This window comes from Pomacea canaliculata, linkage group LG14 (genome assembly GCF_003073045.1).
Source record: "Pomacea canaliculata isolate SZHN2017 linkage group LG14, ASM307304v1, whole genome shotgun sequence".
NCBI lineage: Eukaryota > Metazoa > Mollusca > Gastropoda > Architaenioglossa > Ampullariidae > Pomacea > Pomacea canaliculata.
In genome coordinates, this window is record NC_037603.1 from 16,260,139 (window position 1) to 16,281,334 (window position 21,196).

At 36.6% G+C, this 21,196-nt stretch overlaps 2 protein-coding genes and 1 long non-coding RNA gene across 8 annotated transcripts; 2 read left to right on the top strand and 1 right to left on the bottom strand.

Moving 5' to 3' along the window:
* Nucleotides 1–1,964: 1,964 nt before the first annotated feature.
* Nucleotides 1,965–4,136, top strand: LOC112555270. 2 transcript variants are annotated; one of them, XR_003097430.1, is made up of 5 exons: nucleotides 1,965–2,390; nucleotides 2,587–2,788; nucleotides 3,067–3,173; nucleotides 3,674–3,754; nucleotides 3,981–4,136. It is a non-coding gene; the product is annotated as an uncharacterized LOC112555270 (long non-coding RNA). The 2 variants fall into 2 exon arrangements; XR_003097431.1 differs by having other exon boundaries at nucleotides 1,965–2,317.
* A 9,913-nt stretch (nucleotides 4,137–14,049) lies between these two features.
* Nucleotides 14,050–16,803, bottom strand: LOC112555916. Its single transcript, XM_025224499.1, has 4 exons — nucleotides 16,286–16,803; nucleotides 15,293–16,057; nucleotides 14,794–14,956; nucleotides 14,050–14,312 (listed from the first exon to the last, which is right to left on the bottom strand). Exons 2-4 carry the CDS (start codon nucleotides 15,470–15,472, stop codon nucleotides 14,227–14,229), a joined length of 429 nt encoding a protein of 142 aa, XP_025080284.1. The 5' UTR covers nucleotides 15,473–16,057; nucleotides 16,286–16,803; the 3' UTR covers nucleotides 14,050–14,226.
* A 1,217-nt stretch (nucleotides 16,804–18,020) lies between these two features.
* LOC112555173 (putative 2'-deoxynucleoside 5'-phosphate N-hydrolase 1) lies at nucleotides 18,021–20,389 on the top strand. 5 transcript variants are annotated; one of them, XM_025223430.1, is made up of 5 exons: nucleotides 18,021–18,105; nucleotides 18,689–18,865; nucleotides 19,189–19,254; nucleotides 19,579–19,689; nucleotides 20,225–20,389. In XM_025223430.1, the coding sequence occupies exons 2-5, from the start codon at nucleotides 18,727–18,729 to the stop codon at nucleotides 20,332–20,334; spliced, it is 426 nt and encodes a 141-aa protein (XP_025079215.1). In that variant the 5' UTR covers nucleotides 18,021–18,105; nucleotides 18,689–18,726; the 3' UTR covers nucleotides 20,335–20,389. The 5 variants fall into 5 exon arrangements, with proteins under 5 accessions (XP_025079215.1, XP_025079214.1, XP_025079218.1 ...); XM_025223429.1 differs by having other exon boundaries at nucleotides 18,692–18,865; XM_025223433.1 differs by having other exon boundaries at nucleotides 18,723–18,865.
* The last annotated feature ends 807 nt before the right edge of the window (nucleotides 20,390–21,196 follow it).

Genomic DNA, 21,196 nt, shown 5'->3' on the forward strand with positions numbered 1-21,196 from the left:
CAAACGTTATAAAGTGTTTCTCTCTCTCTCACACACACACACACAAACACACCAGCACACAAACAAAAAATAACTTTTAAAAGTAGTGTTCACATACAGAACACAAGCACAAAGTTGTGTTCAAACAGCAGACTCACAAACACACAGATCCACAACTGTTTCCTGTCTCCATCTTTCTCAGTTGTCTCCACTTTTCTCAGTACTCTTCAGCATTTTCACTCGTTATCTCACTTTAAACAGTCGTGACTGCCACGCAAGATTTTTTTTCTTCTTCTGAGAATCGGCTTCTCATTCTTGCAATCTACCCTAAATAAGGTTAAACAGAATGTTTTAGTAAAGATTTGTACCTGACACACATTTGTACAGCAGTTCAATCGTACCTACACGAAAAGCTGGCACGATGATAAAACAGGGTTAGGGTTACATGGCAGGTCATCGCAACTCTATTTCGCTGTTTAATTTGATGAAAATTCGATTGAGATGAGCATGAAATGGATCAAATGGTAAACAGAAATGATTTCCAGCTGTAAATGTTGTTTCTTGGAGTAGTTTGTCTTCGAAAACAAAATTCATGTGTGTCATAGTGACATCCCAAAACACAAACGATTGGTTGCCTGTGTAATACAATGTACACCGACTTCAAGTGTGTTCCTCCGCCTGAAGAGCAGATAAGGTGTTCTAATAAATACTAAAACACAGTTTAAGTCTTACATTCAGACATGAGGTATTTGCAAACAATAAAATGGTTCCTGTGGTCGTCCTTATTGACCATTACAACGTTTCACAGTATGTCAGTTCGATATGGAGTTGATCTTTTAATATAGTCTGAGCTGCTTTCTAAACATTTTAAAGAGAATAGATAGATAACAAAAAGAAAAAGTAGAAATCCCTTGTAGATATCAAGCTTTAATGCAGTTTTCTAATTTTAAAAAGACATGGAAAGGTCATTCACAACAATAAGTATTCATGATGTCTATTTAATCAGTATTTATGGGGTTTTGCAACGAATCAAACTAGTTTCAGATTTGTTCTTGTGTTATTTTGTAGCTAATAATTTTCGTGAACATAAGGAAATCTCTCAGTGAAATTGTTATCTTCATAGTCTGATATTTTAAAGAGAGGCTCATTTCAAAGGTATATATTTTTCTGGTACACCTTGGACATATAAATAGGAAATGAAGTTCTGTTTCATCTATATCTGCACAAAATGGACAGTTAAAATCCGAAGATAACCTATTGTACGTGCCTAAGGGTATGGACTTTTATTAGACGCACATACTCTAAATCTGATTAAAGCACTTCTAATGTTGGCATTTCTTATGTAGTGCAGATGATGACTATCAGTAAAAGAGGATATAAACGAATTATAGAAATGATACCGTTAATGGGAAGATACAGTAAAATGCCATTTTTTGCTGATAATAGTCTTGGAATATCTTTTTAAAAGTTTTAACAAATAGTTCAAGGTGTCCAACGCTTTGATTTTGCAAATGAGTGGGTGTGTGGAATTTGTTTTCATTCCACGTGTTTCACAGTTTTATACTAGTGGATACTAATTCCTGTTTGCATTCTGCTCAGATGTCGTTGCCCAATCGGCGTCTGACCCTTGTGTCCATGGCAACTACAAGAACCTGACTGACATCCACCTCAGTGTAGCCTATAAGGCGGTCTACCCAGAACCTTTACTGTGTGACGATGGCCTCACCGCCGGCTGGTACCGGTTTGTGGTCGACGTAGACAGCAAAATGTCTGAGCACTGAGTTGATCCTTTACATGTACGATCGAGAGACTTTTTGAAACTTTATATTTCCTTCCTTTCTTTCTTTGATTTATTCATTCCTTCTTTTTTAATTTTCTTCCTTGTTTCCTCTATACCTGCTTCTCTTTTTCTCTGTTTCTCTGTGGTAAGTACACTCGTGAGATGTACACCCTGTACATTCTCTCACTCACTCACATATTTTGTTTTACGTGAATACATGTGTGCAGTGCGGGACGTCTGTTCCAATATGTTTGTTGACTGTTGTAGTGTGCATACTGTTGTCACTGTACTCTGTGTGTGTGTGCGCGCTTTTATGCTTGTGGATGTCAAACAGTGTGTGCATGAAGCTGTATGAATGCTCGGTCTCTATTGTGATACACAGAGACTTAAAGAATAAATACAGACCTTTTTTACCACTGTGTTACACAAGTCTTGCGTACCTTGCCTCTATTCAAACCGTTTGGCAGAATGGAGTTTCCCTAAGTTATTCCTAGCGACGATCAACTGTCCTCATTGTGTCTTAAACAACATTTGCGTCGGACTGATGACGGGAAGATAGTGAGTAGACACTAAAATAAACATCTGTGTGTGAACGGAGATTTGAAAAGGATGCACTATGGGCACTTTTATGGTGAGAAAAGGGATAATGATGCTTCAAAAGTCAAGATATCTTTAAAGTTTTAAATCTTAGCAAATCTCATTGTTGTCGGCTGCATACTGCTGTCCGGTATTTTCTTGTTTATTAACGACTTCTGTGTGACTCTAAGTCTTTGCAATGGGCTTGTCGGCCAACCGTAGTCTGTCACCTGATTTTATTTTATTGGCAGAGCTCTACACTCGTCTGACTGACCCGCCGATATTCGATGGACCAGTAATAGAACAGAACGCCTTCTACTTCACCTGTGACCTGACCTTCGGCGGCAGTAACCCCAATCAAGCCTTTGAGTTCGTCTCAAAACATGCAGCAAAAATGTATTTGGCTTGTAGAGCAGAAAATAGAAAAATGACCTCATCCACAGTGCCGAAAAAGTTAGTTTCAGTTAAACTTTTTGATCTTTATTATTGTTTTCTTTTTTTTATTTAGTATTGTGTTATATTCACTTTTATTCAAACTCCACGTAAATTTATTCAAGCTCTGTAAAAAATGTACGGATAATTACTATTTGTGTATAATATCAATTTCTCCATACCCCTACTGCACAGGGTGAAAGCAAAACAATTATTTACTAAACGACGACGATAATAAAAAGAGAACTAAGACCATGTGTTCAAATCAACCAGCAAGAGTTTCTTTCATTCATTTTCAGAAAAGTCCATCAATCGATTTTATATCACAGCTACCATCGATGGCCGTCGATATAGCAACGCGGTGAATGTGACTGTCTACGAACTCAATCCGAAGGATAACTCGCAGGTCTGCACCGTCTCCCTTAGCACGACAGAGTGGTCTCCCGTTCCGACAGTGCAATCTGAGAAAGTCCTTGATATTTCAATGTTAATTGTCTCTTTTTGTGGGAAGGAGGGTGGGAGTAGTTTTACAAAGTTCACTGTCATCGGCTTACATTTATTTTAGCTCAAGAAATGTTAATATTTCTAAAAATAGCTCAAGTCCAATCTCGTCCTATTTTTAAAATCCCACTTCTGATAAATTACATAGAGCTGAGCTTTTGAGAATACAATAAATTCGATAAATTAGAATAGCTGTGATAAGCACACAGTAGCATGAGGTTCTTAACACTTGCAGATGGACATTACTTTATCTACTCACAAAGACAGGTAGACTGGCGATTGTTCTGTTGACACTCACAAAGCAGCACTTTGTTTACTCTGTTTTCTAACATACATAGTTTTCACCTGCATAGCGGGATCTTTGAACATTTACAAGTGGTTTACTCTGTTTGTTCACATGTACAGGTGGCTTGTCGTGCGCGCTCAATTTTCACTGACCGTGATGTTTTCAGTCCCTATATGGTCAGCAATATTATCTCAATGGCAGTGAGTATGGAGTCTTTATATTTTCATTAATTTTTTTTTGTACCCAGTCTTTCTCTTTCTCTCTGGGTGTGGATGTGTCACATATGTCTATGCGTGTATATCTGTAATCTGTATCCTATACACATGTGTCTGGATCCTGCTTCAAGCCGACACTACAAAAAAGTTGCTGTTAATCATATGTAATTAAGCGAAATGTATAATTCCTGTAATCTTTCTGTTTTTTCAGGGTCCCTGATAGCAGGAGAAAAACTGTCACAGTATGACGTGTCAGGAAGGTTTGATGAAAGTTCTTTTTTGGATGCAGTAATCAGACAACAAAAATGTTGGAACATGGAAAGTGTCTTCTGTACGTCAATGTTAACAATAAAAAAGGTTGTAAAAATGTTCTTTGTACGGTTCTTAGCTCCTGAGAATATCCAATATGTTATCTAAGTATTCAGCCCATTGTTTGGTGAGAGAGAATCAATGTTAATTACCCGACCTCTTTACACAACTCACTCACTCACCGGATACACGTAATGCCGCCACTGTTTGATTAACATTGATGGCATGGTATCCCTTGCGGTATACAAATTCAAGCTCTTGTTCAGTTGGAGCCTGAATTCTAATCAGGTTCCCGTGGATAAATCCAATTACTGGAAGTGCGGTCTATGTCTTTTTGTGTCATCCGACCATGACTCGGCAATGCGTGATAAAACGCAGTAAAACACTATAACACATGCTAAAGCTAGATTGCAATAATATATCAAGTCATCTTAGTTGTAGAAAAACGCCAAAAGAAAATAAAAAATAGCATACAGACAGCACGAAAATGCAATACATTTATTAATGTCTAAAACTGGAAAAACAGAAATAATTTGCTGCTGCTTTATAGTCATACACGTTGTATATTATAGTGATATCTAGAAGTCATTAGGAATAAGTACTGGTTGAAAATCAGACGATGACCGTACTGATAATGATAAGGGAAGAAGACAATTGTCCAAATAAAATGTCAAGAGCGTTTTAACAAACTTCAGAGAAGTCCATTAAGCGGTTTTATATCCATTTCATAACCATCGATGGCGATCGCTATAGCAACGCAGTGAACGTGACTGTCTACGACTCGTCCTGTCAGAGCTGCACACAGGAAGGATGCCGGAAACTGGTAGCTTTTCTCCCCATTCTTTCGTTCCGAAGGTTATATCTTTTCACATTATGCTTTTGATTCTTCGAATTTATGATGTAAATGAATAATAAAAAATTTCCCAGCTGTGTGACTAGATTCCAAAGGAAGTCGATGCATTGCATTTACTGCTCTCGATTTGTGTCTTTAGCCAAACACGTGTCTGATCAACAGCCTGTGTTTTCAAGATGGAGAACTCAATCCACAGGATAACTCTCAGATTTGCACTGTCTCCCTTTTCTTGACAGAGTGGTCTAAAGTACCTAAAGTTCCATGTGTGAATAAGTAAGGATTCTCCATATATGGAGTGGCGTAGGAACCAGGGGGGCAGCGGGGGCAGCCCCCCCCCCCAAGGAAAATACAGGGGGGGACAGAGAATATCCGTTTTGCCCCCCCCCCCCAATATTTGAGACGTAATTCTCACAAAGAGCAAAGAACTGAAGAAAGGTAGTGGAATGTAGAGAGGAGACGGTCATCACCGTCACAAAAGCGAGCCCTGAGGCAAGTGGAGGCTCTAACACCTCTGACGATCAGATCGGGGACAGTCCGTTGGTATTGTTTGCCATGCTAATTGCAGGCTGTGTTGAAGCCTGAGCGAAGAAAGCAGCCGGACAGTACATCGGTACATCGAGTGTGGTCTCCGTCCCCCCTCCTCGAAAATGCGACGCCTTTTCTTTGGCGGTTTTCGTTTGACCAACATAAAACATCCCCCACCCACTCGCTGTCACCCTAAAATTATCTGCTATCGCTTACAACCAAAGGGGCCGCACTGGCCATCGGGAACACAGAAAGCCAGTAACGAATTAGTTGCATACCAATACCCAGTCTTGCCAATCAGACAGGAACCCTTACACTTTGTGAAAAGCTAGCGAAGCACGAGGACTTCCATCCCAGATAGCATTGAAACATTTTATAAATGTTTATAAAAATTTTACGCATTATGTTTTAATAATGTTTGCACAAAATGTTCATAAAACGTAAATTATGCCCATTAAAATTACGTTTTAAAAACGTTTAATTAAGGGCTTCTGGAAACGAGTTTTAAAAGTTTTATAAACGTATTTTCGTAAATGTTTTACACATGTTTTAAGCAAAATGTTTCAATAATGTTTGCAGAAAATGTTATTTAAACGTTTAATATGCCCATTAAAGTTAGGTTTTAAAAACGTTTAATTTTAAACCACACATACTCTCTGAAGTTCCACTTCAAACCTGGTAAGAATGACACACAGATTTTCATTTCCTTTTCATGAAAACATATTTAATGTCATTTGAGTATAAACCCAGGAAACATTTACATCATACAAATAACAATTTATCTTACTTGTACAACAAATGGTGACCATTTGTGATAGCGATGAATCAATGATACTCAAAAAAAAAAAAAAAAAAAAAGAGAAAAAAGTATAGGAATTAATTAAACAGTGATAAATGAAAGCAAAGGGATTTTCTTAAATGAACAGACTTTTAAATATTTCAATTTCAAATGATTAAAGGAGAGGTCTTGGGGCCCCGTGCTCCATTGGGAGTCGCAAGGAATAATTAAACTAAAATTAAGTAGAACTTTAGATTTACTATAAAAAAGAGTGAAATGCAAATGTACATTTGAATGATGCACAAAATACACAAAAATATGGTTATATCCCTCTGTAGATAACAACATTCAAATCTCTATCCTTATACAATAGACATATTCCAATTAACCAGGCTTTTTAGTGTTACAAAACTCTGTAAAGCAAAGCTGAACAAGGTTCATGTACTTCTTGTAAAGAGGCTTTAAGAAATTTATTTAGAACATGATCAGTTTGTCCTATGATAACTAAGAATAGGGATATCGTGTTGGTGCTGCACTTCTCCAGGGTTCCCAGGAATCAGGATGGTGCAGGTAAGGACCTTTCATGCATTTGTAAGGACTAAGTGATCGTCATCAATGCGTTAGGTTTTCTTATGTACGGTCGGAAAGAGGTATTATTTATGAATCTTCGGTCTTCTCTATTTTCTGAGATATGTATTACTATTCTAGTAATAAATAATCAAAGAGTTAATTTTGATGCCTATCTGCCATATTTAAATAACTTAAAAAGTTTTTACCTCAGGTGCCTGGCCTTAATTGAAGATGGGGATAATAACGATGTCACAGTTTTTACTTTCAATTTCTTGGAAGTCTCTTTTTGCCAAATCCCAACGAGGAAACGTAGCTACACAATTCTGCCATAACATTCCAGTAAATTCACAGGGCACAGAAACACAGTTGTCACTTCCTTGAAATATGCTAGCATTTAGTTTCGTTCTCTCCTCTGTTTTCTACCCCGACTCTTTCTGCTGCTGCTTTCTTCGATGATATTATCTGAAGCCTCCATGCACCCATTGTTCTTCTGTACTGCTTCTGAAGATAATAAAAATGGGAAAATTGGGATTTGTAAATTAAAGAAGGTTAATAGGTTTACAGATTAAAAACAGACTAAAAGAAGTCCCACACAGCTAGTGATGAAAAATGTCAATTTATATTATACAAAAATAAGCACTTCTATCAGCACCTCTCCTTTTTGGTTCAAAATATAAAACAAATCCTCTATCTGTAACTTTATAATAATAATTACTAATATTTATGCATCATCACTTACTGCATATCTGCACCTTTGAAAGCCCCTTGAATGCACACTTTTCTCCTCTTTGGCCTTTAGTTATAAAACCTTGTCGGCCAAGATTCGCCGCATGATCCTTTTCAGGCAATCCTTTGCATCCGTACCACCCACACAAGAGAGGCTTCTGATCTGCAAATGCATTAGAAACAGTAAACACATCTGTCAAAAATATTCCACATGTCATAGGCAAGACAGGGTGTAGTAAAAATATACATGGCATTGATTATTTGTGCTCACAAATCACCTAGTTAAGCTTAAACCATACACAAAATGCTCAACATTTACACGCCTACAAAACAAAACCCAAAACCCGTAGAACCTTTTTTCTGCCAAGAGTCTGCGATATTTGGTCAAACATTTAGTTATTGTATTATCAGGGTCAGACCACATGATGTTGCTAGCCTGAGATTTGGATGTTCTCACTGCATCCCTGCCTTAAACGAATACCGAAAATAAATCAGCGGGCACCTCTTTCACAAAAAAGCTGACATCTAATGGTTCATTCTCCAATAGCCATAAAAGTTATGAGGCTGAAACCTTTTGAAACTGGATTTACAATTTAACTCTCGTAATGAATCATGTTCCAAAATATATGTGTACGTTAGATTCACAAGAACTGATCCTTCTCAAATGTGTTCCCTACAAAAACATAAGGTTTTCAAAAACGTAAAGCCACGCTGTAAAAATTTACATAAACTACTACAAATTATTTCAATAAAGACTTTAACAATGAAATCTGTTTTACATGCAAGTAATTCATGAGTCATCATTAAGGCATCCTTGCAGCTCTAACAGCTCCTGCAAGAGTGCTAGAGCAGGTTTGTATTTTCTTATCAGAGCAGTCAAATGATTCAGCATATCTTTTGCTTCCTGCAGAATCAATTTTAAGTCTGTCCCATGTTTGAGAATGTGCTGGACTAATGCTGCAACAGCATGAATACAGCACAGTGATTGAAAGTGGACAATTCACTTTTAAATACTTTGACTATTGGTGAACAAAGCCTATTAATGGTGGTTGTGAAGCAGGCAGTAACTCTTGTATAACCAACACTATCTGCAACATCAGATTGTGAAGGGGAATTCACAACGAAATGGAATAGGTAAACCAATAAGAAAAAAAAGCCATAATATAAAATTGTCTACATCACCTGCGTTAAAAACTCCCTGGAGACTGCCTTCTACTGCTGCAGTTTGAGGTTTGTCTCTTCTTGTTCTCCTTGCAGAGCATCAATGGGGTGCTCTCGTGATGATGCCAATATTCTGGTGGTTAGTGCATTCACCTGTGGGCATAAATGGTTGTTTATCACTTTTGGTTGTAGTGAGTCTGGCAGTTGTGGTGCTGTATGTGCTGACTGAGATCTAAAGTAGTCTTTTTTGTGAGCTGTCTCGGCCTAACATAATTAACAAGCATACCAAATATTAATAAGTGTGCATTTAAATGAGAAGTTTTGAAAATTTAAGAATTTCTTATGTCAAAAATCGAAGAATAAAATAATAAATAATTCTTATGCTATACCAATCATAATATCAATATTACCCTCATGAAAAATTGAAATGAACTGCTGAAAGGATGAACTGGGATTGCCGTGGTTATTGTTAAACGGCAATTCTCGTTTCATGGCTCCAGACCACAAAAATTCTAATTACTGGACTCATACAAATGCCCCATTAACAGCACTCAAGCATTTTTGAAAAATCACAATAATGGGAATCTGTGCTGATTTTGTCAGGTATTCTCCAAACCTATGAATTCCTTGATCTCTGTTATTCTATAATTAAAACAGGAAACATCTATTGTTTCAAGATTTGCTGTATATTAGCTATTAACAACTGATTGTCTGACAACCAAATACTCATCTGAAAAGAATTTCTTTTCAAGCTATAAAATACTTCATGAATAATGACATGCACTGTTTTACCACACAATACTGTGCAAATTTTACATGAAAAATCAGTCTGTTTACTGAGATCACAGAGCATTTAGATGTTAATTGTCATATGGCTGTATTTTCCAGTCTGTAACCACAATAAACCCAAAGCAAGGTCTATGCGAAAGACACTGACAATATCCCAAAGCTTTTTTAAAAAAAAAATAAATAGGAACAATACTTTGAAACTGTATCTATAGACTGACCAAAACAATATTAACCAGGCTGATGCAACATCCAATCTATGAATATATATACAGTGATACCTCGGTTCTCGAACGCCTTGGTTTTCGACCAAATCGGTATTCGACCAGGAAATTCGAGAAAATTTTGTCTTGGAATCCGAACAAATATTTGGAACTCGAACATCCGAACGTCCGAGATGAGCCGAGTTGAGCCGAATGGCGTTCATTCAGCCAGAGATCTGTAGGGACCTACAGATCTCTGATTCCGCCCAGCGCGCCTTGCTTGCGTCATCAGTGTGAGTGCAGAGAGAGAGAGTGACGTTTTGTGGAGAGAGTCATGAAATGTGTGCAAATTGGGCAGAAAATCGCAAATTTTGTTGAACAACATCACCCTGATAAAGTGGTAGCAAATAGAGCAGTTAACATTTTTAATGACAATGTTATGTCCACTTTCCGCAAAATTTTGCAAAGGAGAAAAAAAACAGCAAACAATTGACAAATTCTTCCGTAAAGAAATCAGACAAGCAACTGCAGAGCAAGATTCTGATTCTCCTCAGCAAAAGATACAGAGAACAGAAACACCCGAAGAGCAGTTACCCTCTGTTTTTATTGAAGAGGACTCCCTTCAATACAATAACCATCCCCCTTCCCTCCTCCCTCCACATTCATTCCCTCCTGCCATAAAGTTTGGTAGAGGTACAGTAAATGAAACACAATTTACTGTACTGTACAGTACATTTTATTTATTTTTTTTTTGTTTTAATAAATACACTTTTATTTCTTATTTCTTGTTGAGACTCATGTTTTTCTACATATTATATACAAATTAGGCCAGTAAATAGGCATTTTCTGGGGCTTGGAACGAATTAATCCAGTTTCCATTATTTCCTATGGGTTTCATTGCTTCGGTTCTCGAACAATTTGGTTCTCGACCGTCCTCCCGGAACGAATTATGTTCGAGAACCGAGGTATCACTGTATATATCTATATGTGACAATGAACAAACAGTAAAAAAGTACCCCTTTGAACTCAAAATGCAAACATGCAGAGTCTAGGTATACCTGTCTGGCAGAGTTCTCTCCTTCACATGTTTTGTCACCTTACTTGGTGGCAAGTCTGCTGCCATATTTGTGTGCTGAAAAAAATAAACCATTATTCAAGAACCCTTCCCAGAAAGGCTAACTTTTTGTCGTGGGAGTGGGTTAAACTTTTCACTTTATTTGTCATATTTAGTCTAGAGATTATGACTGCATATACTTATGTCCAACTTGTATACTCAAGGAATTATGCTGAATGAAGGAAACATAGCAAGCAATTACTGTTCAGCTGACATGATTGTACTGACTGCAATTTACTTCTCTGGTATGCAATGTTATGATGCCATAGAAATAAAATGTTATTAAATAAAACTATCATCAATGAAGGATAGTTTAAGAAAATAAAACAAACAAATAAACATCATAACCAAAAATTATTATACAATAAAAGTGGACACACATATACGAAGACATACATGATTTAATAACAATAATAAATGCAAAATTTGTAAAGCGCATACTCACACTCCGTTGTCTGTATCGAATCTGTCTTTTTCTTTCGGTTCCGCCAACTCTGCTTCAACAATTTTATTTACTCCGCTTCGTCCAGTAGGACGACATGATTTGGACATCAGTTGCCTTAACGTCTTAGATTATGTACGAGCGCACTATTCAAAACGAAAACTTTGTTTGACAAATCACACCTAATAAGCATACATTAAATCTGTGTTGTACTAGAACACGGTATATAAGCGTTTTACAGCCCAATGTTTTTCGCAAAGCACGCGTGTCGTAAGCAGCACAAAATTTCGCGCCGCGTGGAATCATGGGAGTACACACAACAACGAGAATAGGAAATATTTAGTTACGTAGCATAGATGTTTTATAAACTGCGAATGATTTTAGAATATCAAACCTAGTGATAAGAAAATATATAGCAAAGTATTTAAAATGTTTCTTGTGAGGATTGTCAGTATCTACGCCGCAAAGGTACGCAAATAAAATTTTGAGGTGTTTTAAAAAATTTCGTCATCAGCGGGCTTATGACGCGCAGTGATAGACGTTAACTTTTACATGTTTATAAAACATTTATTTAACATTTAGGTTTTAAATGGTTTATTTTCTAACACTTTAAAAATGTTTTAAACATGTTTCATTTTAAAATGTTTTTTGGTAAATTTTTAAAAAATGTTTCTAAAATGTTTCATATAAAACCTAAACCTTATTAAAACCATGTAAACCATTTTTAAACGTTTTTATAATGTTTCCATGCTATCTGGGATCTTACTAGACACCAACGGTTTAGTGCGAATTGACGGCTTTGACTTCACCTAAGTAAGGCAAAGACTCCGAGTCCCTATATTGGTAGTTTTCTTTACAGACAGAGAGACTGGTATTATTGCAATCTACGACTCAGGGGGAAGTGCAAGTAACATTTCTAAAACTACACAAGGGCACTCTTTTATCATCAACGACTGTGGCTGGTACTCAACATAAGTTATCTGTGTTATACTGTTTGGTTTGTATATATGTGTCCGTGTTTTGGTAGATGGCCATAGAACGTGTCGCATCGCTGGCTCAGCACCGTCGGGTAGCGGAGCGAGGAAGGGGTGGCCCTGCGGCTATTCCCACCCTAGTTTCGTCCCCTGGCCACGGTGGTCTGGCCAGTTTATGGCCCTTAATTATAGGGTAGCCTTGCGTCCCTTTCTCTCTGGTCTCTTTGATTCTCTTTGGGGTGGATGGGGCTATTTTCCCAGGGTGTGCGGACTCCGAGTTCAGGTATAGGGCTGTGCCTCTTTGTAACGTGTATTATCTCGCGGACGCTGGGCCCTGTGGGTAGGGAAAGGTTCTGGAGGTTTCTCGAAGCCTATAGAAACCTGCCACACAGGACTGGGAGGACGGCGGGGCGGAAGAGGAGTTTTTGCGGTGGTGGAGAGACCTGTGCCCGTCTCTGGGAGTAGTCGGGGGTTTGCCACGTGCTGTGTGTACTGTCGCTGGAACTGGCGCGGTGTCTAGAAGAGGGTTCCAGCAACCAGCGTATTTTCCCCGCGTTTGTTGTGAGATAGAACAAAGCGTGTCACGAGCCGTTGGGTGAGTAGGCTTAATTAATCTTTACTTTTGTTTTTCCACGCAGTTTTTCTTCCTTAAAACAAACAAAAACATACCTGAGAAGTTCCATGACACAAACGCGCTTGAATAACTGTCTCATGCTTGTATTTAAAGAGAGGGTTGATCTGCTTAATCTGGACGAGATTGCAATGGAGTTCATTAATAGAAATCACCGAAGACGCAGTTTTTTTGGCACACTGACTTGCCAACCTTGATTAATATGATTTATATGATTATAACGTTTATCACATTTCTTGTGAATGCGTTAGCCGGGGAGTCATTCTTTAATTTGTTTTTTCTTATTTAATGCTGCTTTGCCTTTTAACAATAAAGCAGCGTGTTGTGATACTGTGTACGTGCGTGCGTGCAGTACCCCCCCCCCCTCCTTTTTTACGTAATCCCTAGTAGCATTGAAAGCGGTACCCATATGGGATTCATCTGCCAAACCCATATGGGTACCAGGCCGAAAGTGAAAAACGGGCAAAGCATGGGACCCATATGTGTTTTTCCGTGTAAACACCGGGTAGATCCCAGATAAATCCCAGTTGAATTCTTGATGATATTATTGGTATTTTTAGGTATTTTGACATATCCTGATTGACAACAATGTAAATCACGATATGCCAAAATTCCTAAAAATACCAATAATATCAAATACATCAAAATAACCTTATAAATGCCAAACAAATGGATTAATAAGGAGTGTTTTGCCATGATTACATTAATTAAGCAGCAAAAAAGTGCACAAAAAATGCAAAATGTTACACACAAAAAAAAACAAAAACATGATTTGTCGTTTACTGACGTTTATTGAAGTTAAAATGTCTGTGAAAATAAGGATAAAAAGCAAGGTAATTAAAAAAATAATTTACAATATTTAATTTGTGAAGCATTGTCCCATTTAAATGCATAAAAAATATTTTCTCATGACATGTTAATGCAACACTCGTTATTTGATTATGAGTTGAAGAAGAAGCAAAAACATGTATCCACTGACAAAACCATTAAAATTAAACTGCAGTTTTACATCAATTAGATTTTTCCCAAAGAAAAGGCTCAAAGATCTATTACAATATATCAAATAATGAGCATGAACTGAATTGCTTTCAAAAGGGAGTGATTTAAGCTTCAACAGACATTTCTTATTATAAATAAAATCCACGAAATTAAATAAAAACGGTTTCAGGCTGGATTGCAGCTTCTGGTAATAACTACAACCATTTAAAAAACATATGCAAATTTAAAGCTTGTACTTTTATAAATAGCTGATACAAAAAAAATCTCGCGAAACCTAACAGTTTTTTTTCTGCAGATAAAGTTGTACAGCTTTACTCGTCGTCCACCCCATAACAATTTACTGACTTGTACAGGCTGTGCTCAGCCCCTTCCCTTCTGCTATTCTCTCAATCCCGAGCACCAGTTAACCAAATTGATGTATGCACCTGCAGGTCAGCATATGTAGCTTCAGGATAACTTTTTCTTGCAGCATCTAAAAATAGAACAAATATAAGAATATGAGATCGGCATAAAAAGTAATCACTTAATTGCAGGTCACGACCCTAAAATACAGAATATAATGAGAAAAAAAAAAGGAAGGTAGAAGCAAATCATATAGATATGTAAAGTGCCATAACAATTTTAAGCGTTATAATCAGAAAGGAACTACAAGTGGAACTGCATTAGAATTTCTTTAGGCAGGCAAACTCTGGACATATACTGATTTTTTTTAAAATCCCAATACATGCGAACTGTAAAGATATCTCTCAATTGTTGTGTTCATTCCTTTCTACACAGAGTTAACCAGATGATTAAAGGACTAGACTCTGCATAAACATGTGTCCATATTTTTAATTTTGCAATGTAATTGAATCACAATGAAATGAGGTAGGAAATGTTCGCCATGCTAGAGTTGTCTCCCTGTAATGTTTTTTTTAAATCTCATGAAAACAGTCAAATATTTAAATCCTTACCCTGAACTGTTTGTAAAGTAAAGGAGTGGTTCTTGAGTCCCTTCTTCTCTTTCAGACCATTGAAGCTGTAACACTGGGCTGAGTCAGTTGAAAATAGCACAGATAGTGTGCTCCTCACCACGTGCTTTAAAGTGAATATTCCACCCATTGCCAAATGGCATTCCTGGAAACAGACAATAATAAGCATACATCATTTTTTAAAATAAAAGTTGCTGTGGGCAGTATCATGATACATGTTATGAGAACTAGTATTATAAGACCAAAATATGCATGAAAACCATTAAGAAAGTTTCCCATTTTTCTCTGTAACCAAGCTGAAGTTGTTACAGAAAATTTATTATCAGCTGTAATCCATGCCAGCATAACAATGCCTTTGTTACTTTTTAGTACTGCAGACATGTCATTTGTTCTATAAAATAAAATGCTATAAAAACCTTTAAAGGGAATAGCAGAAATAGATTTGACTCCTCCTACTAACAAATCAGAATACAGCACATACTGAGTGTGTCCGTTTTCCTGGGTCAGTCTTCCAATCCCACTCCAGACGGTCAACATCCTCTGAAGATTGTAAGGGAAACTGGAACCCCTCTTGCAGTTTTCCTCCTGTCACCTCCTTTTCCTGGTGTTGTTTCTCCATCCTTGCGAGCCTCCTTTTCACATATTTTATATCATCTCTCATCTCTTCCACAAGAGACAGCTGCTGCTTTCCCAAGTTTCTCTAGTTGAGCTGGAACCAACGAACACAATAGCAGAAAACATATAAGATGTGATCTTTGCTGGCTTCGCTATAATTCCCAATGCCTGGAAAATATCACTACTCTTGGTTGCTTTTCCCATTTGTCATATATCTATTTGATATCTGATCCATATGTATTTCAATTTTTTGTTTTCACTATGGCAAAAGAAGGCTGAGATTTTCCACTTCTGGCTATATTTCACAAAAACACTGTTAATAAGTCTTGGCCGAGGGTAAGAAAAAACAAACTTTTAAAATGATTATAAACAAAATGACTTCAAATTACCTTCCAAGGGGTTTTGGGTCCCTATGCTGGCAGGACGAAAACCTGAGAATGAGTGTTGGAGATGTGAAGGCAAAGGTGAAATAGTACTTTGTCGATAGCTGCTACTTGGGGACACCCTAGGGCTGACAACTACTGGCGGCAGAGAGTATGGCAATGGTGGTGGACACTGCTGCATTGAATGGTCATCACATAGTGATTCCTCGGCATTCTTCTCTCCTTCGATGTCTGTTAGCTGTGCATCCCTGTGTCAAATGAATATATTTGCATAAACTTATTAAGCTCAGTAAATTTAAAACTATAAGCTGTTGATATGTTGTTTAAAAACTTTATTTTTTTTAAAGAAAATTTTATTAAGAAAAAATTTGTTTATCACTTTAAGTATGCTATTTTACCAGGAAATTGACACAGCCTTGTGTCCTTACAATGTCCAAAAAGATCCCTAAAATTAAGAAGAGAAAATGAAAACAGACCGAAATCTAATCGGAGTTATCCGTGGCCTTTTTGTTTGATTGGGAGTATTTGTGTCATCACTCTCCACCTGCGACATTTCTTTCAGTCTCTCGCAGATTTGGCTAGCTGCTTGGTAGTTACCTTCATGGAAATATTAAAAAGTAGCCAAATTAAATTTCACCAATCCAGACCAAAAGTATATCATACATTTCCCTTTAACAATACTACACTTTTATAGTGCAGCATAATAACCAAAGTTACAGTACCTGCTACAGTGTTCCAACAGTCCAGACATCATCTTTTTATCTCCTTCCTTTTTCCTGCAGTACATAATGGTATAGCAGTCATTTTCACAATGCTCACACGCTTCATAAATTTTCTTTCTGATATAAATTCATTATGAATTAAAAAATTGCACTTACTTAATGACTTGTGCAGGCAAACTGGATGCATGGGCCATGAGGAATCTGGTGTTTAATAATGAAGCTTGCTGATTTTGGTGGCCAGTTGCACATCCTGCGACCACTGGAATCTTTAAAAATGCTAGCAGCCAGCTGTCTGAAATTACAGCTACTGGTCCCTTTAAACCTTCTGCTTCTTCCAAAAATTCAACAACATGGAATAAGGCCATCTGCTGAAACAACATGCAGTTTGTAGGCATTTTATCCTAAATATGCAAAGCCTATTTCTTTGTAAACATCACTGTTAAATAAATATGTAAAGCAAACATAAATAAAATATGTATGTGTATAGCATATTTGCACTGATAGTTCAAATGCAGGTGTTAAACACTACATAGCCCAGTACATTTCTTTCCCTCCTAAAGGCTAAAGGCGGTAAAACCCCCTTGTACCAATGAATTTACCCCCTTTTCAAGAAATTATTAAAAAGTAGCTGAACAAGATAGAAGATCTTCTAGAACAATTCAAATTGATAATGACAGATCAAAATGTGTTGAAGTGTTACCTTAATTTTTCTTAAGAACGTACTTTTATGATAATCCAACCAGACTAGATTTAGACAGAGATTCTTTAAGTCCAAGGTGAAAATAATATCCAGAACTATTTTCTACAGATCTAATGTTTAACTTTTGGGGGGGTTTTCAACAGTGTTCTGGGATGCTTGGGGAGAGGTGTTTCGTTTTGATCCTGATCTAGATTTTGCGAAGCTGAAACCCATCGCGAATGGATGCTAATATCGAAATATCGCCAGTTAAATCGTAATCACAAGTTACTGGAGGAAATTCTGACAGCTCCGAATTCTCTGCATCATTAATTACGACTAAAGAATTATCAAATTGCTAGGGTTCAGAACTGCTGAGCCTGCCTTTACTTCTTTCTTGAAAACTTCTGCATTTATTGCTTTCATGTATTTCTGAACGTGTGCTCTATAATCCTTCTCCTATGAACGTGGTATTGATCTGCATTAAATTTGAACATTGTTGGAATTAATAAATAACTAGTATATTTAATTTAGAGTATGTATAAGTTAGATAAACGTACTGTATTGTTGAACAGTCGAATGCTGCTTGCAATTTGATCCTGGAGAACACTTAAATTTCCGATCAGCTGCAGAAGAACAAAATGGCGAACAGAAAAAAAAATTTGAAAATGGCGGCCTCGGTCGCTGTGCACGTATGCCATTGGCTAAAAGTAGTTGCTTGTATTAGGAGATCCAGTCAGAACCGGATTTTCGAGATCATATGGGACAATCTTTATGGGACCCAGATGGGACCTATTTGCCATGCTGCTAGGGAAGTTTCAAAGATTTGAATCCTGCGGTCACTGATATCAGTATTGAGTGCAAAAGATCTCTCTGCAACTATAACAGATTATTCGAGGTACGTATATATATATATATAGTCTATATTTTTGTATATTTTCAGGCAAGCTAGATTGTTTAGAATAAGTATTTTTATTCCACTGCCTGTGGTCTAAGTGATGTTGGGAATATATTATACATAAAAAGTGCAGATACAATTAGCTCCTGTCAATTAGCGGTATATTCAATTCTGCTGACAGTGAACTTTTGACCAATTAACCTTTGCTCAGCTGCTGAGTTCCATATATGCAGTTGTTTTGTGCCGATAAACAATTCATAAAGGTTTACGACAAATTCAAACAATCATTGTAAATATGTCGTGTTTCTAATGCTCATTATTTCCTATATCTGTTTCTGGCCCGTGCATTTATCAGTAGATTATTACAGATATTTCTTTATTAATATAGTAATTCTGTTAGCAAAGATGGAGCAAATTTTAGTGCAGTCGTACTAATAATTTTTTCATAATTATCTTATAATTAATTAAGAATTGAATTGCCAGTTGAGTATAGTATTTCATTGTAATGAAGTTAACAGATTTAATTGTTTACAAGTTTTATGCATTTACAAGTCGTTCTTGAAGCATCTTTGTGTAATGCAAGCAGATACATCTGATGACATTCTAACACACTTCAGTATAATGAGCTTTAAAATCTACTTTGCTGGGAGTATCCGAGGTGGTCGCCAGGATGCTGCGTTATATGAACGTATAATTAAACAACTACAACAATATGGCCATGTCTTCACAGAGCATGTTGGAAATCCAGACCTTGAGAAAGGTTAAAGAAATTTGCTTCCAATATATGGTTCTATAAACATGTGTTTGTGTGTGTGAGAGAGAGAGAGAGAGAAAGAAAGAGAGTGCATCTACGACAATGTATCTTATCAATATTTAATATATTTTACTGCTTACCTGTCCAATGTTATCAAATGTAATATGACAATACTTTCCAACATACCGAAGTAGTTATTAGAAATATAGTCATTATTTTCCCCCAGAGTCACTGTCATGAAATATTTTGAATTCATTTTAATAGAGGAACCATCTTGGACATTACATTATCTGATACACAATCTAATTTCAAGAGTTTATTGTTTCCAGGAGAAGTAGATACAACAGACAAACAGATTCATGACAGAGATATGAACTGGATGCAAGAATCTGATGGTAAGTTATTCCTGTCATTTCATGTAATTTTATACTATTTTGAAGTTATGCAAGTTTATGAATGTAGAATCACAGGCTATACAGAGTTTTCCTAGGTGTATTTTAATCACTTTCTGCTTTGAACATTCCTGCCATAGCTGTGTACAAGTATGAATAGTCCATCTGGTATAAAGAGTTTTTACTGGTTTGCATATTTATTGTTTTAACATTGTTATTGTTATACATTAAAACTGGTTACATTTTACATAGTCAACTTTGTATTGTAAGCATTTTTAAAATTTGAGAATTTTAAATTATTTTTAAAAAACGTATTTCTTTGTCCAGTCCTTGTGGCAGAATGCACACAACCATCTCTAGGTGTTGGCTATGAGATAGGGCAGGCTTTTGCACTCAACAAGAAAATTCTTTGTCTGTTTCGTCCAGATTCTGGGAAATGTAAGTGCCATTGTTTTCCTATATCATTAGATAAATCATTAATAAGTGTAATATGTTATTTGCATAAAAAGCTCAATATATTTAATGAGCTCACCTAAAAATATAGTAGCTAATACAAACAAAAGTGTCAATAATATCCCTAGCATCAAAACCTTGGGGTTTTTTTTGGGGGGGTCAGTGGGGAAAGGTGGTTGCAAACAGAAGAGGAAAAAGATTATCTCTACTATAATGAGAGAAGAAGTTCTTGTGGACTTGAAAAAAAATGCAAGCATAATGCTGTGTTTGATATTCTCTGGTCATTCACACTGTATCATACCTTTGAAGAAAAACAATGTAGCGTAATCTGTATATCTAGTATTTATCCATTCATCTAATCATGTCTACCTCAGTCATTATGAGTCAAGTGTATATTATATTTTAAGATACAAATATGTTTTAGAGAAATGGACTGAAACATTTATATCTGGAAGTTCCAATGTTGTTTAAACTGTTTTCACCTACAGTTGTAAAGACACAATTTTGTGTTTTATTTCAGCGCTATCAGCAATGATTCGAGGAGCAGAAAATGGCACCTCATTTGTTGTTAAAGACTACAAGGAAGGAGACATCCCAGACTTGCTAAAGAACTTTTTCTCAAACCTTTAAGGAAACAATAGCTGACCTGGCATAATTTAGATTAAATGATATGCCACATCTCTAATCTTACTTTTATTTTGCGTCTGTTGCTGAAATGATGACATAAGAAAAAAAGATTCATTTCACCTGGTAGCATTGTATGAAGAACATGCCTGAGTGTTGACCATCATGTTCTTGACAATCATCATCATACACTTGCAATTTAGGCCACTATACAAACTTGATATATCCATCTGGGCACAACAATTACCTCCCTTTGCACACAGAGATGATTCCTGTAAACTGAAAAAGGTCTTCCTAATTCAAGGCCTGTCCGTGGGTTAGGTTCCATGGGGTTACTCATTCTGCAGAAGTCAAGCACCATCTCCTTCCTCTTAGAAACACATAGCTGGAGACTAGTGTTACTGCACCATGCTATCATAGGATCAGCCTTCTGGCAGTTTGCATTCTCATTAATTGGTTTTCATGATGGACTTGCTAGTGTCGTCAAAAAGTTTCATCAGAGTAGATTCAGAAATAAAATATAGTTGTTACTGAAGACAATACAGGAATAAGGGAGAGAGGACACAACCTTGAGGAGTTAAATTCTGCCGCAGGACTCAGCATTTTGGTGACTATTTTGAATGCGCCTGCAGAGCAGATTTTATGCTGAGGTAAAAAGACACACACACACACATGAATAATTTATAAAAAGTTGTGAACTTTATTGAAAATAATTCTTATAAAATTAATTCTTAATTAATATCTGTGATTGTGAAAAAGTGAGTGTTATAACACCACACCAAAATTTACCTGTCTTTGCTAAAAGATTTATTTTACGATGAGGTTTATAAATTTATTTCTTAATAACTGTGATTATGAAAAAAGCTAC

What these genes read in the sequence shown, in the direction of transcription:
- LOC112555916 (XM_025224499.1), bottom strand. Translation starts at nt 15,472, where the DNA reads ATGAGAGATGATATAAAATATGTGAAAAGGAGGCTCGCAAGGATGGAG. An exon ending in CAGGAAAACGGACACACTCA is followed by an intron (nt 14,957 to 15,292) that starts GTATGTGCTGTA and finishes GTCTGTTTCCAG; the next exon opens with GAATGCCATTTGGCAATGGG. An exon ending in TACTTTACAAACAGTTCAGG is followed by an intron (nt 14,313 to 14,793) that starts GTAAGGATTTAA and finishes TTCTATTTTTAG; the next exon opens with ATGCTGCAAGAAAAAGTTAT.
- LOC112555173 (XM_025223430.1), top strand. Translation starts at nt 18,727, where the DNA reads ATGAGCTTTAAAATCTACTTTGCTGGGAGTATCCGAGGTGGTCGCCAG. An exon ending in AAATCCAGACCTTGAGAAAG is followed by an intron (nt 18,866 to 19,188) that starts GTTAAAGAAATT and finishes TATTGTTTCCAG; the next exon opens with GAGAAGTAGATACAACAGAC. An exon ending in TCGTCCAGATTCTGGGAAAT is followed by an intron (nt 19,690 to 20,224) that starts GTAAGTGCCATT and finishes GTTTTATTTCAG; the next exon opens with CGCTATCAGCAATGATTCGA.